General features: G+C 41.1%; 1 protein-coding gene across 6 annotated transcripts in view; it reads right to left on the bottom strand.

Annotated features, from left to right (window-relative positions):
- Window positions 1-16738, bottom strand: part of LOC129819581 (plectin-like) — a 181250-nt gene that overhangs the window by 119905 nt on the left and 44607 nt on the right. Inside the window, exon 1 of one of the 6 annotated variants that reach the window (XM_055875955.1) lies at window positions 5507-5787. The exons of the other annotated variants lie outside the window; for them this stretch is intronic. Within the exon in view, the coding sequence (XP_055731930.1) occupies window positions 5507-5552 (46 nt within the window). The 5' untranslated portion in view covers window positions 5553-5787. Of the gene's footprint in view, window positions 1-5506; window positions 5788-16738 lie in introns of those variants that run through there. 6 annotated transcript variants of the gene reach the window in all.

Raw genomic sequence — 16738 nt, 5'->3', positions numbered from 1 at the left:
CTCTGTTCATCTTTTCCCTGCGGCTGAAAAACATCCCCACAGCATGATGCTGCCACCACCATGCTTCACCATAGGGATGTTGTCAAGTTTCCTCCAGAAGTGACGCTTTGAATTCAGTTACATCATGGTTTCATCAGACCAGAGAATCTTGTTTCTCATGGTCCGAGTGTCTTGAGAGGTGCCTTTTGGCAAACTCTAAGCGGGCTGTCATGTGCCTTTTACTGAGGAGTGGCTTCTGTCTGGCCACCATAAAGACCTGATTGGTGGTGCTGCAGAGATGATTGTCCTTCTGGAAGTGTCACCCGTCTCCACAGAGGAACTATGGAGCGCTGTTATAGTGACCATTGGGTTCTTGGTCACCTCCCTGACCAAGGCCCTTCTCCCCCAATTGTTCAGTCATGGCTTGGTTTTTGCCTGTCCGAATCATGTCCAATCAATTGAATTGACCACAGGTGGACTCCAATCAAGTTGAAGAAACATCGCAAGGATGATCAATGGAAACAGTATGCACCTGAGCTCTATTTCAAGTCCATTAGCACAGGTTCTGAATACTTCTGTTTTTTATTTTTAATTTTTTCTTAATTCTAAAGACCTGTTTTGTCATTATGGGGTATTGTGTGTAGATTGATGAGGATTTTTAAAAATGTAATCAATATTAGAATAAGGCTGTAACGTAACAAAATGTGGGAAAAAGTAAAGGGATCTGAATACTTTCCGAATGCACTGTAATTGAAGAATGCCATCCATAGGGCCCACTCCTACTAAGTGTAGTATTGTTGAGCAATAACCGACGAAGGGGCGTAGACTTCGGAACCGAACTTCGACTTGCCTCAAGAAGAAAAAAAATGTCTGCTCAAATAGTCCAAAAAAGCCTGCCAAACACCAAAATGAACAAAAACGTCACAAAATGTCATCATAATATATGCGCAAACTGTTTCAACTGGGAAGCATGAGACAGGCTTTAGCCCTAGTTCAAACACTATTCCATGGCCGCACCGAACCAAAAAATAAGTCACTTTCTCTTTGGAAGAGCGGGGATAGAATGTCGTCTGAAACCACGAAGTGGGCCTGGTCAGACTTGACGATAGTTTGGCAGCCTCTGCCGCTCTTTCAGTGTGGTGCGGGTGAAGCGCAGCTCTGTTTCATGCAGCGGTCCTGAGCAGTTTCAACCACTGTTGGGGAAACTGGTAATGCATATTAATATATGTTAAGTACATGCAAATAAAGGTTACTTTGCTACCACACCCACAACAGAAGCACAATCATGGCCTCGGATTCGCAGGTGGACACATTAGAACAGACCCAGGGTCTGTTTCTGTGGCGGAAGAAACGCTAAAAGTCTCATGGTTAGTGTAGTTTTTGGTGCTCTTTGAAACCAGCAACTGACAGTAAAAACTCAACTTCCCAACACAGAGGCTGAAACATTTATAATATTCATAATCATCAAAACACATTGTTTTGCAATCTCAGGAGAAAATAAAACATCTACATTGTACAGTAATATCGCTATCTCAAACTCATGGTTTATTTAAGGGATGAGGAGACTCATGATTCTCATGATTTTAAAATCTGAAGAAACGTTATGTTAACCGAGAAACATTAAAAACGGATCATATTCAGTGTTTCAAACATTAACTAGTGCGCTACACAGGTATGTGAAATTTATTTCTCTGCCTTTTAAGTGCAATAAACTTTGTGGTTTCTTTAACACAGAAGAGGTTGCAGTTATGACTGAATTCGACCCAAAACCTACCATCTGCAGTGTTGAGTGCGGGTATGAAACCAATCGGTACGTCAAGAAAAGCTCTCAACCATACCAGCCCGCTCTTAATTTCTATAAAGTTTGACTTGCCATAAGTTCAGGGTCTGAACTGTGTGTTAGATCCGTGACCCGTGGCTTTGCTTCCTTAAAGTGAATAAAAAGACCTGCCGCAAAGATTAGGCCAGTTTGTTTGCCCCCAAAAAACTCAAATTACCCAGGTTCTTCACACCAGGCCTAAAAAGAAAGAGTATCAGCTTCTGGCTAGGCTAGCTCTGCCAGCCTGGCATGGTATTTATCCCTTTAAATGGAGACCACAGTTAAATGTGTCTGTTTTTCTTAATATGTTTTATAATTTTGTATATGTTTACATATTTATGCAGAAATCATCTGTAAAAGAGACCCTAGCCTCAGTATCACTCCCCTGTCAAAATAAAGGTTAAATAAAAATAAATATAAAAATAAATACAAATGTCAGGGAGGATCTCTTAAAACTTCTTCAGGATTGGTGGGTCCCCTGCGGGGCGGTTGAGCTAATGTAGGCTAATGCGATTAGCATGAGGTTGTAGGTAACAAGAACATTTCCCAGGACATAGACATATCTGATATTGGCAGAAAGCTTAAATGATTGTTAATCTAACTGTACTATCCAATTTACAGTAGCTATTACAGTGAAAGAGTACCATGCTATTGTTTGAAGAGAGTGAACAGTTTTGAACTTGAAAAATTATTAATAAACAAATTAGGCACATTTGGGCAGTCTTGATACAACATTTTGAACAGAAATATAATGTTTCATTGGATCAGTCTAACACTTTGCATATACACTGCTGCCATCTAGTGGACAAAATCTAAATTGCACCTGGGCTGGAATAATACATTATGGCCTTTCTCTTGCATTTCAATTTTAGGCGAAAATTGAAAAAAGGGGCCCAATCCTTAAGAGGTTTTAAGGATCTGAGCCTTTTTTCAATTTCCGCCTAAAATGACATATCCAAATCTAACTGGCTGTAGCTCAGGACCTGAAACAAGGATATGCATATTCTTGATACCATTTGAAAGGAAGCACTTTGAAGTTTGTGGAAATGTGACATTAATGTAGGAGAATATTACACATTAGATCTGGTAAAAGTCAATACACACCAAAAAATATTCGTTTTCTATTTCTGTTTTTTTTCATCATCTTTGAAATGCAAGAGAAAGGCCATACTTTCAGATAGGAGTCTAGGTTTCATTTAGATTTTGGACACCAGATGGCAGAAGTGTGTGTGCAAAGTTTCAGACGGATCATGTGAAGAACTACATCATTACACAATATTTTTTGTTTGCCCAAATGTGCTGAATTGCTCAATTAATACATTTTTAAGTACATAATTAGAGAGAACATACAAAAATGCTATAGTTTACACACTCCCAGGAATGTAGTACATGATGGATAATTAGCTTCCCTACAGCAAAGTCACTAACCTTCACACATCTAGATGGCCGGGCGGGGTGGGTGTGGGACCAGAGACAGCATGGGTTCAAACTGTAGAATCCAGTTCCTACATTTGAATCTAAAAATGGATTTTATCAAACAAAACTATGCTACATTTCATCTCTGGGACACTCAGGATGACAAATCAGAGCAAGATTACTGAATGTAAGTACATTATCAGAGGCGAATGTATCAAACCAGTTTCCGTGATAAGTGTTTTGTTGTTGTGCACTCTCCTCAAACATGACATTTTTTAAATGTAATAGCTACTGTAAATTGGACACTGCAGGTAGATTAACAATAATTTAAGCTTTCTGCCCATATGAAACATGTCTATGTCCCGGAAAGTTGGCTGTTGTTTACAATGTCATTCTAGTCACATTAACGCACGTTAGCAACAACCGTCCCAGTTTATGGACACCGATCCTGTAGAGGTTTTAAGGGACCCTTTTCTTAAAGTTACAGTCTGCATTTCAGGAAAAACAACAAAATGGCAGCCCCACCACTTGTTTTGAGGAATGGGGTGGAGAAATGTATCCACTCTCCAATTCATGGACAGAGCTATGGATGCAAGGACTATCCATGAGATAAAATGATATGTCTTGATATGTTATGATATGTCTTCATGTCTTGAAGCTATACAGTGTTTGTTTACAATTATATAGTTTACAAACAATGGAGTAAACAAGCTAATACTTTGGATTCTGGGGTACGACAGTTGAACTAAGCCTATGAGACATTTATTTTAAGCTATATTCTTCAAGAATCAATTACTGTATATCAATAATTTAAAAGTCCAAAAATGGATGTACCAATCCCAGATTGCCCCTTTAATGGAGAGATAGATAGTCTGAATAAATTAAGAAGCACTGCAAGGTTCAATCTGAGACACAAACTCCCTAATGCATCCTTAAGGCTGGGTTTGGATGCCGTGACGCCATTACAAATTATACTCAGCCTTTTCATTGAAACTATGGCCTAAACAGAGTGAATGCATAACTAGGTCTAAATCCAGACTTCTTTCTTGCGTCTAACTAACAGGTCTAGGCGATAACATTAGACCTGTGTTCTGAACTTGTTCAATTCATATTACTGTAACCCCCACTAAGCCAGTTGTGCTGAACATTCAACATTTTCTGCTCTTGCACTGCACAGCCAATCGATTGCTGTGCTAGGCTAGCAAGAAATCCCACATGGTTACACCAGGGATGGACTGATTCAAACCTAGTAGAGACTCAAGAGAGTCTGTCAAGAGCCGAGTGTAAACTATCATTATCAGCATTTTTAGATTGAGAGATTATGAAAGAGATTAAAATGAGTTATATACTGTATCCTATAATTATCATTACTCATTACACTAATTGCAAACAGAAAAAAATAACACGGAATCAAAGCACTGTATTACAAAAAGGCATGTACTGTATCCTGCATTTCATAACATGTCTTCTTCACAGTAATCTTCAAAGTCTCATTTAGTGCAAGTAGTTGATGATCAGTGAGATAATCAGAGAGTAGCAGTCGGATGGGAGGATGCAGTGGCTAACACCTCTAGGATGTAAACAAATGCAGTATGAAGTGAGCTGCTCCATGACACACTGCAGTGCATCAAGTCAAAATGAACTGAGCGGAAGAAACATTTCCATACATTATAGGGTAGATTTTTTACAAAATGTAATGGTGTCTGGTTTTATATGTTATTTGTCCTGTGTCCCAAAGGATCCTCTCCGGCTACAGGCAGGGATATCCCCAGCCAAAGGGCAGGGTCGTGGTTGGCCGGATCGTAGCGTTGTCGCGGCGATGCAGCAGCACTCTGCAGACCCCAGCGTAGCGCAGACGCACTCTGTGTGCCGCATGCAGCAGTGGTAAGCTCGCACCACTCACCGTTCGCACCACTCACCCTTCCCACCAGTGCATTCAGAACACAATCACACACATATTATGAACACACACACAAAAACAAACAACATGAAGCTGTCTACAACATACCAGCTCAACTACACCATCATCAATACTATCACCACCCCCGACCGAGCCCCTCCAGTCACGCTTTAACACGTAAGCCATTCTCTCCCTTTATTCTCAACAAAATGCAGAGAGAGAGGGGAAGATAATTATTCCATCTATACACCAAAAGCAGCACAGATCCTTTGATCAAACTTTCTCCACCGATTCACAAGGTGAGGTACTCCTCTGCAAGGGGTTGTGGGAAAATTAGGCGGTCCTGTCCTGAACAGCACACTTGATAAAGAGGGAGACAGAGAGGAGAGTACCTTTGAGAGAGATGATCTCATGCTGGATAGACCTTGCGGTGTCCATGCTCTCCCTCCCACTGCTCCTTCTGTCCCAGTCCCAGTGAGGCTCTGAGGCTGCCTGCCCCTGAGTGAGCGCTCCTGCACCGTCTGGGAGGCTATGAACTGCAAAGTCAGCCTAATGCTACACAGCACGCTGCTGGAGGAGGTGGAGGATTTCGCTCTATAGTACCAGAGTCGTTGCTGCTGCTGCTGCTAGCTGGCCGGGCTGCGTAGCTGCTCTGTTTCTATTCTCTCTCTCTCTCCACCCCTCTCATTGGTCTCCCTCTCAAACTGAAAGAAATTAAGTACAACTCCCTCCCTCCCTCCCTCCTCCTCCTCCCCTTCCTCCCTCTACCCCATTCCATCCCCTATGCTTTTAACAGACCAATCCCAGCTCAGCTCAGCCATCACATCTCACAGAAGTGTAGGATGGCTTTGCACAGCCATCGCAGATACTGTAAAGTAAAAAGTGTCTTCTGAGTGACAGATAAAGGAAGAGAGAAAGACTAAAATGAATTCGATATACATAGGCCTATACTGTGTAGCATATATATCGGTTTGTTCTTTATCAATGGAGACTTGGTAAAGACGTGAGCAGATGAAAAATTGTCACCGATAAATCACATGGGAGCATAGATTGCAGTGTGCAGTCTCTTTTCACCCGGTCCTTCCCTTGCACCCACATGGATGACGCTGTGAGTCGACAGAATCACAATCTAGAAAAGTGTGTAGTCACTCAAAACTACTCTATATTTTATGACAGTGCTGCAGAGGGGCAGGGAGCTCAGACTTACAGCAATGTAGGATGATGCAGCACCTTTTAGTGAGTGTGTTCTTACGCAGCACCTTCAGAAATTATTCCTACCCCTTAACTAGTTCCACATTTTGTTGTGTTACAGCCCGAATTCAAAATTGATTAAATATATTTTTTTCTCACCCATCTACACATAATACCCCATAATGACAGCTAATTTTTCCCACAACATTTTGGGCAAATTATATGAAAATTCAATGCAGAAATATCTAATTTACATAAGTATTCAAACCCCTGACTAAACCAGGTATTCCTCTAGCATTTTGACTGTGCTTAGCTCCATTTCGTTTATTTTTTAGCCTGAAAAACTCCATTGTACTTGACGACTACAAGCATACCCAAAATGATGCAGCCATCACTATACTACTTTTGCTTTGCCACATTCTTTGCAGTATTACTTTAGTGTGTTGATACCAACAGGATGCATGTTTTGGAAAAGTTTTAATCTGTACAGGCTTCCTTCTGTTCAACCTGTCATTCAGGTTAGTATTGTGGAGTAACTACAATGTTGTTGATCCTTCTTCAGTTTTCTATCACAGCCATTAAACTCTGTAACTGCAACTTTTCAATTTCCTACTAATTCTTAGCTACTTTGCAACTTCTTAGCATGCTAGCTAACTCTTCCCCTAACCTTAACCCTTTAACCTAACTCCTAAACTTAACCCTAACCCCTAGCCTGGCTAATGTTAGCCAGCTAGCTAACGTTAGCTACCTAGCTAGAATTTGTAACATATAATACGTGAAGCTAATTCTTAACATTGTACGTTTAGCAAATTCTTAACATATAATACAAATTGTAATTCGTAACACATCGTACAAAATGGGTGATGGACATCCACAAATTAATATATACCATACAAAACGGAACATATATTAAATGGACTGTGTCGGATTTATGTACAGAATAATACGAAATGCTCTGAAACCAGGTTGGGCCTAATCTCCACAGGGTGTCACAGCATCTAAAGGCTTGTGTGGGGGATGAGACCAATAAGACAAAATTCCTGAGAGGACCATAAATGCCCTTTGCATAGGGTAATTCAGAGTTTACCCTGTACAGATACAAGTAACCACAGAGATAATACATCCATATACATACAGTAGCTTCAGAGTCCGCTTTAGGGGACACGTTTAGCATACCAGCTAATCTGCGTTAATACCAATTGTTACGCTTTATTACTAGATATAAGGGGGAGTCAATTGGTGTGTCTGAAATGGGCCCTGGTCAATGGTAGTGCACTTTACAGGGAAAAGGGTGCCATCTCAGACTCAAACAAACACAAGTGCACACTGACAATCCCCCAGCCAGAACAACACAGCTGTTTAGGGACTGTTTGATTTGGCTATGAGCAGGTTTGGACCTGCATGGCCTTGCTTGATGTTGTCACAGATCCCTCTGGAACTTTCATTACGCACACCTGTCCCCTATTCCCACTGATTAGTACTTGTATAAGCGTGCCCTTTGGTTTCCTTGTCTGTCGATTATTGTTACAATGTCCGTTGCTGCGCGTGAGTACCTGTACTGTGTGTTTTGGGCTTTCGTGCCCTTGTGGATTGCGCAGATGATTACGGGTCTCGTCCCGTGTGTTAATCACTGTGCGCGTATGTATTTATTCAAGGTACTCCTCACTCTTTTGTTTGGGTTTCAACCCTGTGTGTTGTATACGTGTTTGTTTGGTCTTCGTCTGAAACGGAATTCCTCTTCTGAGGAGGAGGATTAGCAAGGATCGGACCAATGTGCAGCGTGGTAAGTGTCCATAATGAGGACCTTTAATAATTCTAATGAACACTGAACAAAATAACAAAAGTACAAACAACCAAAACAGTCCCGTATGGTGAAAACACAGAAACAGGAAACAACCACCCACAAAACCCAAAGGAAAACAGGCTACCTAAATATGGCTCCCAATCAGAGACAACGACTGACACCTGCCTCTGATTGAGAACCATACTAGGCCTAACACAGAAATAGAACAGAACAAAACATAGAAAAACAACATAGAATGCCCACCCCAACTCACGCTCTGACCGAACTAAAATAAAGACATAAAAAAGGAACTAATGTCAGAACGTGACATCGTCCCCGTGCCCTTACACGGCACGCCATCATTTGGGGCGTAATAAAAAAAAAAAACTTACGCTTTCCTGCGTAAGTGTACCAACCATTTGTCTTTATTCACACATAGCCAGACTAGTTGGCCATTAATTGCATGGACATCAAAACAGGATTCACTTGTAAGAGAATAATACAATCAAACGGATCACGGAAAGTTACACGAGATTTGTTTGATCGCCAACCAGAGCAAGATGCAGAGAACAGATGTTCGGCAAATTAATAACAGTCCCAAATATTTTTCAGTCAGAGAAAAACATTTTAGCAGCAAATAAAGAAAATATATATATATTTGTTGTGGCATGATATCAGTGAGAACAACTGTGCTTTGATCAAATATTATTTCTGACCTAGATGGATGTAGCAATGGATGAAGCAATTGCAAATTTGGACATGAGCAATGAACAATTCTAATATTGGGGATATTGACTGTGCCACAAATGCTAATAAGCTAGCATTTGGAGAAAGTGTCTAGGTAAAAAAGACTAAAGCATGGATGCTGTAATTACTGGGAAACCAATATGTAATTTTGTAATTTGGGTGAACTATCCATTTAACCTTCATCATACTCAATAAGGAGGAAGATTCACAACGGAATTACTATGTTTGACCGCTACAGCCCTTTCTAGGTGTAAAGGACGGTGAGAAAATGGCAAATATGACACACCTACAAATGCGTACATTTGTGTGGAAGGTGATGTGTGGCATAATGACTATGCAGCTTTCTTCGCCAATCCCTGTGCTAAATCCTGCACTACAACAGCCTTCCACTCAATATATAACCAATGAATGGCTGTCAAGCTGAAGTAATGGCATGGATCGTGTGGGGAGTAGGTAAATGAGAATCTGGGAGGAGTGAAATAAAGAATTGACTGAGCGAGGGGGGAGAAACTCTACTACAGTGACAGCGGTCCATCTGAGGGACACAGTGGTTGCACAGTCCAGTCAGGGCAAGGCAACGCCCCAAAGCTCCAGCCAACAACATTCCAACTCAGTGAGGTCACAGAGGGCTGTAAATCTTGCCCTAATGTGCCATCTCTATTAGCACTGCCCACAGCACAGACATGGGATGCATCCCAAGTGGCACCCTATTCCCTATATTGTGCATTACTTTTGACAAGACCCCTATGGACCCTGGTCGAAAGTAGTGTACTATAAATGGGGATAGGGAGCTATTTGGGATGCAGAGGGACATGGGGGACTGAAAGGGTTCAGTGTCATCCATGTCACAAACAACACCACACCACAGAGTGGCTCTGTTGGTCCCTCATAAGAACCAAAGAGTGAGTGGGTGGGTGGGTGGGGACAGGAAAGCCATAAAAATAATCAGCTAATCAACATAATCATTCCGACATCTATCTATCCCTCCACACTGGAGTGCAATTGATAAATACCAGTTTGATCCTTTGGCAATGGCAGAGGAGATATAGCATCAGGGAAACACAAATAGAAACACAGCTGCAAGCAGCAATAACTTGGGTATCAAGTATTTTCGCCCGTTTCACCCTCTCAAATATTATGCCCTTATTTTACAAGTTATCAAATTTGGTTCAGGCACAACACCAACAATCCCTCAATGTCCAGGGATGTCTATCTGAAAGCCTCAGTGGTGGGATTTGAACCCAGACTGCTATGGGTTGGTATGTATTACAAGACAAAGGCACGAAGCCTCTGAGCCATTCTCACATAATAGCAAAAGTCAGGGCAAAAGTCCACACTATGGAAGTGCATGCATGTATGTATGAATTGAAGGTTCCAGTCTTGACTCCATCGCTTTCACTTACATAAATATTATAACATATAGTATAATAAGGTAACATATGCCATATAAGCAGGTCACTTTTATCCAAAGCAACTTAAGAGTAATGCGTGCATACATTCTTTACATCTGGGAGATTGCGAGAATCGTACCCACTATCCTGGCATTGCAAACGCCATGCTCTACCAACTGAGTTACAGACGGCCACCACGTGTGTAGTAGACAAGTCCACACTTCAGGAAAAAGTATAGAGTATTGAGATGCATAGCCAGCCGGGAGCTCCAACCCTCCAAGAGCCCAAACATAGACACATATTTGGCTTCTACTCTACTATACTGTGCTCTAGTGTATTTGTATGCATTATGGACCAAGGCAGCAGCTACTCTTCCTGGGGTCCGGCAAAATTAAAGCAGGTATACAATTTTAAAAACATTACAATACATTCATAAAAGATTTACCAACACACTGAGTGTGTGCCCTCAGGCCCCTACTCAACTACACAAAATCCATGTGAACGTGTGTGTAGAATGCGTATGTTATCATGTGTGTGTATGCATGTGTCTGCGTCTATGTATGTGTCTCTTTACAGTCCCCGCTGTTCCATAAGGTGTAGTTTTATCTGTTTTTTAAAACCTGATTCTACTGCTTGTATCAGTTACCTGATGTGGAATAGAATTCCATGTAGTCATGGCTCTATGTAGTACTGAGCACCTCCCATAGTCTGTTCTGGACTTGTTCTGGTGGCATGAGGTATGCATGGGTGTCTGAGCTGTGTGCTAGTCATTTAAACAGACAGCTCGGTGCTTCCAACATGTCAATACCTCTCACATGTACAAGTGTACTGTACTGTACGGCACTATACTCTATGGAACAGTGGAGGCTCCTCAGAGGAGGAAGGGGAGGACCATCCTCTTCAGTGAATTTCATAAATATTAAAATTGAAAAACATTTAAAAACTTAAATTTTTAGATAAAACTTTACTAAATATAATCATGTCACAAAACAATTGATTAAAACACACTATTTTGCAAAGAAGGTCTATAATAGCCTCAAAAGCACTCTGTAGGGTAGCACCATTGCGTAGCCGGAGGACAGCTAGCTTCCGTCCTTCTCTGTGTACATTGACTTCAATACAAAACATAGGAGGCTCATGTTTGTCACCCCCTTCCATAGACTTAAACAGTAATTATGACAACTTCTGGAGGATGTCCTCCAGCCTATCAGAGCTCGTGCAGCATGAACTGACATTTTGTCCACCCAATCAAAGGATCAGAGAATTCATCTAGTACTGAAAGCATATGCTACAGTTAGCTATCACTGCAGTGTATAATATGTGGTGAGTAGTTGACTCAAAGAGAAAGACAATAGTTGAACAGTTTTGAAAAAATGTATTTATTCCAAAATGAAGGAGAAGCAAGAGAGAAGGAATACAACATGGCTGCTATGAAAGTGAACTTTGTTTATGCATGATCAGAACAAAACAGAACAAAATGGGGATAAACATACCTGAATTTGCAACAGTTGGACTGATGATTAGACCTTACATCAGTTAGATACAGGCTACAGTTTGCAAGGCAATATTGAATGTCACTGTCTGTCAACTCAAATTTGTCTCTCGACCTGTGTGCACCTGTTGTAAACTTTCATTCATAGGCTAGGTTGTAGCAACCTCATGATGGGTAAAGGGAAAATGTAAGTATCATGTAGTAGCCTAAACCTATCGCTGTTATATTGAACTGGGTGAATGGAATATGAAATAGTCATCCAATATGCTGTAATAGAAATAAGGCCATGCTCATGAAAGAAAATCGTCCTCCCTCATCTTAACCGCCACTGCTACGAAACTATAATCTACAGATCTATACTCTACTGAACTATACTCTACTCTACTGTACTGCACTATACTCTATCTTACTGTATTGTATTTTACTAACATTCTCAAATACCTTGGAGATAATAAGCTATCTCTGCACTAATTAAAATTTAGGCAATTATTTTTGGGCCCAGAACTAAATTGTGAATGTCCTCTGAAATCAGTGGAGTTATGAGGTGAGGTGCTGACTACTAAAACCTCTGTTAGCTACCTGGGATGCATCCTTGATGGAAGCTTGGAAGGTGTGAGCATGGCCACTAAAGTGTTAGGGAAGATTAATGCCAGGACTAAGTTTTTGTCCAGAAAGTCCAAACTGCTTGATAAAGACTCTGCCCTCATTCAATGCCATTTTGACTATGCTAGTACTTCCTGGTTTGGAGGCGTATCTAAGCTTCTGAAGGGGAAGCTCCAGATAGCCCAGAATAAGCTGAACAGGGTAGTATTGAAGGTGAGTCCACGTACTCACATAGGCAGGAGCTGCTTTCAGGAACTAAACTGGCTGCCTGCTGAGGCTAGGGTGTCCCAGATTAGACTGGGTTTGGTTTACAGGAGTATTTATGGTTCTGCGCCCAGATATCTAACCAATTACTTTCCCCATGTTAGGGATGCAAACAATCACAGCACCAGATCAGGTGTTGCTAATGTGTGCTTATACAGGTTCAGGAGTAATGCTGGGAAAGGTACCTTCTTGTAGACTGGAGCCTCAGAGTGGAATGTGTTGACTCTGCCCATAAAAACAACGTCCTCTCTGGGCAGCTTTAAAAAGAAAAAAAGAAACAGTTTGATGTCTTCTGTGCCCATTTCAATGTACCTTACGATGCAACTGCAATGATGATAGATTTTCTTCTTTGTTTTTATGTTTTATTATCTCCCTGTCATACTGTGTACAACCGTGTTGGATCTTGGATCTCTTGGATCAAGAGGACCACAATGGAAATAAGCCTCAGACTTTATTGTATGTTATCCTCGATGATTTTACTCATGGCTTTTCAAGTTTTATGTGTGCTTAAAAAAAATAACTATGGCCGAATTAATAAACTAAATTAAACTAAACTTTAGTTTACTATACTAGATCTTGTTTTTCCCCATTTAAACTGGTCTTGGTCTAGTCATGGTCTAAATACCCTGGTCCATGGTCTAGGTATAAGAAAGTCTGGGTCGGGGTCTAAAGGGTTCCGGTCTTCATCTCTGATACTCGCACCACTTTTATACTTTTGAATCCATGTGGGTAGTGGACAAGTACACACTTCAGGAAACATTGTAGAGTATCGAGATGCATGGCCAGCAGGGGTTTCATTCCCTCCCAGAGCAGCTTGAATTGTCAGGCCCAACCTTTCTCAACTTAATTGGCTCACAGCAAACATGACGTTTCAGACATAAACTGTCCCACACGGATCTGTTTCACCCGTCTTTGTGATCGTCTCCACCCGCCTCCAGGTGTCGCCCATCTTCAACATTATCCCCTGTGTATTTACAGGATTATTAACCTCTGCCTACCCTGAGCCGGCCGGTATCGTTGCCCCACCTCTGGTTTCCTGACCCCTGCTTGCCTTGACCTGTCTATTGCCTGCCCCTGTTGGATCACAGGGGCAGGAAATAGACATTAAACCATTGTTAACTCAATGTTGTCTGCATCTGGGTCTTACCTTCATACCTGATATCAACTTAATTTATATTGCATATCAAGATCTTGGTCTATAGATGCTGTACACCAAGTTTCTGAAAAATTGGTTTAATGGTGTCTGATGGGATGTTCAAATTCCAAAACTCTAGGTCAAAGGAGGAGGGGCTGACCTTTTGATGTCAAATGTTGTTTATAGCGCCAACATGTGTAACCAGATGTATTCGTGCACCAACTTGCACCATCCTACTTAGTTTGATCTCCGTAGGTCTTACCATTTAAGAACTATAGCTCTACAAAGAGTGGATAATAATAATAATAGGGTTCCAGCCAATGTTCCCTCTAAGCTGCGGGCGGGCACGTAGCTCCTCGGAACTGCCGTGCAGAAGAAATATCAGCCCATGCAGAGAAGCACGAGATTGAACTTCACTCAACTTTCTAGAGTTTTCCGTTTTAAATAACACTATCAACGTTTCTCTTTACTGTGGGAATTGTGATCGAATCAATGCAATATTAGCCACTTTCAATGCAACATACCATAACAAAACAAACTCTGCAAGATATTTTGTTGTAGGCAGAACTCATCGGAGTAGGATTCTATTGCATTGACACGCACGACTCAGCCTGTACTCTACACAGACTTGTGCAGCATAACTAATCAGAGCTGCAGTAGGCCTATATGCCCTTCTATTTAAACTGGACTGTGTTTACAGCATGGTCGGCTGGTAGCTTAGTGGTTAGAGCATTGGACTAATAACTGAAAGGTTGCAAGATCGAATCCCTGAGCTGACAAGGTAAAAATCTGTCGTTCTGCCCCTGAACAAGGCAGTTAACCCACTGTTCCTAGGCCCTCATTGAAAATAAGAATTTGTTCTTAACTGACTTGCCTAGTATAATAAAATGACAGGTCATGAGTATATGCGCTTATTTTGAAATTTAGCCAGAGATGCATGTAGCCACGTGTGCGCATTTGTTCATATCCTTTGCTAGTTAGTTATTATCCCAGTTATAGATCATTTGTAGTCAACAATAGGAGAGTGATTGCTTCCTACAAGAGCACAAAACGTATACATTTCTAGACATCTTTGAAAAGGGAGTCAGGTTAAGAGCTTTTTTTTGTCTTAAAAAGGGGCAATGTCTTTTGAGACAAGCTTGAATAAGCTAAGTAGCCAATAGGCAGACGGTAGCATAATTTGTCTAATTCTTTTGTAATAATGGTATGGGAATAATAATACATTTTATTTTGTAAAGTGGTTTCTTGCATCAAACTACAACATTTTCAGTCACCTTCTTGTCTGAAGGACAAGTGGATAAACAGGTTAATGTCAAGCCTTACGTTTTATTTATCAAGAGTCTCATGGAATGTGGGCCTACATTTAACAACACATATTGGCTGCTACTGTACTGTAGGCTGAATGATAGAACAGCTATTTCCATGTTAAAATGTTTTGGGATGCATTTTCTCCATATTGTTTTATGTAAGGACACTCTGATAGGCCTACACTATGATCAAATAGCCACAGTAGCCTACTTGACCACTGTCTGAAACTGTAACTTAAAGCGGGTACAGCCTCAGTGTTCACTGATGACAGGCAGTAAACATCATGTACCAACTGAAAGGACATTCCCACCATACAACACAAGATCAAGCAGGGTATCAGAACATCAGTCACGTGCGTCAGATACCATCAGAATAGACACCGAGTTCCATATCAAAACCATGTTACAAATACTGTTGTGATTAACCTGACCAAACTTCCAGGAAGTGATATGTCATAACTTATAAGTGTTTTCATTGAGGATGCTGTTTCCATGAAACGGTTCAAGTTCATTCTTCCCATCTGAACACACAGGGTGTTGTAGGACCTCATATACACCCTTGTACTGGGGTGTGGTTTGCCCCAGTCCACACACTCATCAGTTCCAGAATGAGAGCTTGGACCAGGACCAGCCCACTCCCACACTGACAGGGGCGACTGGGTTAGTTCAGGCTGTTTGGCTCAGATGTAGAATGTGATGTCTGATCTTGGGCTGTGGTCTAAAGAGGCCAGATAATGTCTGGAGTGCCATCTAAACTTAGCAAAGATGTATCAAATTCCAAGTGCAGTTGTTGCTCATTATCACTCGACTGCACACACTCACAAATCAATACAAACCCATACATCACTGACGGAGACTCTTGAAATGTATCCCCAATACAAAGACACTGAATGTGAGGGGAAATGTCCTTTTGAACGATATTACACGAATCGAGGACTAAAGATGTTTTCCCGAATCCATGCAATAACTTCAACTTGACTGTCATTTATTGATTGGAAGACAATCACAGAGGCTGTTCCTCTTGTATTGGTGAGAAATGCTACTTAGTCATTATGCCATATCACTTTCCACACAAATGTACAGGTGGATTTCTGTAGCTCAGACAAAGCTCCACTAGGGGCTGTTCTAGGGCCACCCCAAAGTAGATGCTATAGCCTGGGGTGGAGATTGGGAACAACACTTATTTTATCTGTGTGAGATGGACCTACTGACATAGAAGAGGAGAGGTTGGGATGTTGGGGATGTTTTGTTTCTGATTGTTTGATTTATTAATTACTAATGTCCAAAATAATTATCAATATTATAGCGTCCATTTATGTTGTAAGTCTTTGAAAGGTTACCAATATTATTAAAATCAACTGGTGAAAATGTGTTTTGGCACCCTCATTCACCTTGACATAAACAAGATCAGACATTTCTGTTTATCTTATAAGCTGTTGAATTAACTGGCCAGCAGGATGGAGGGTATATGTATAGCTTATAGGTGTTTGGGCACTAGCATGATGGCTTGGAAATGAAAAGGGGCACCAGCTACACTTGAAGTCGGAGGATTACATACACCTTAGCCATATACATTTAAACTCAGTTTTTCACAATTACTGACATTTAATCCTAGTAAAAATTCCCTGTTTTAGGTCAGTTAGGATAACCACTTTATTTTAAGAATGTGAAATGTCAGAATAATAGCAGAGGGATTTATTTCAGCTTGTAT

Source organism: Salvelinus fontinalis, chromosome 22 (assembly GCF_029448725.1).
Source record: "Salvelinus fontinalis isolate EN_2023a chromosome 22, ASM2944872v1, whole genome shotgun sequence".
NCBI lineage: Eukaryota > Metazoa > Chordata > Actinopteri > Salmoniformes > Salmonidae > Salvelinus > Salvelinus fontinalis.
This window is presented reverse-complemented; position numbering and strand designations above follow the sequence as displayed.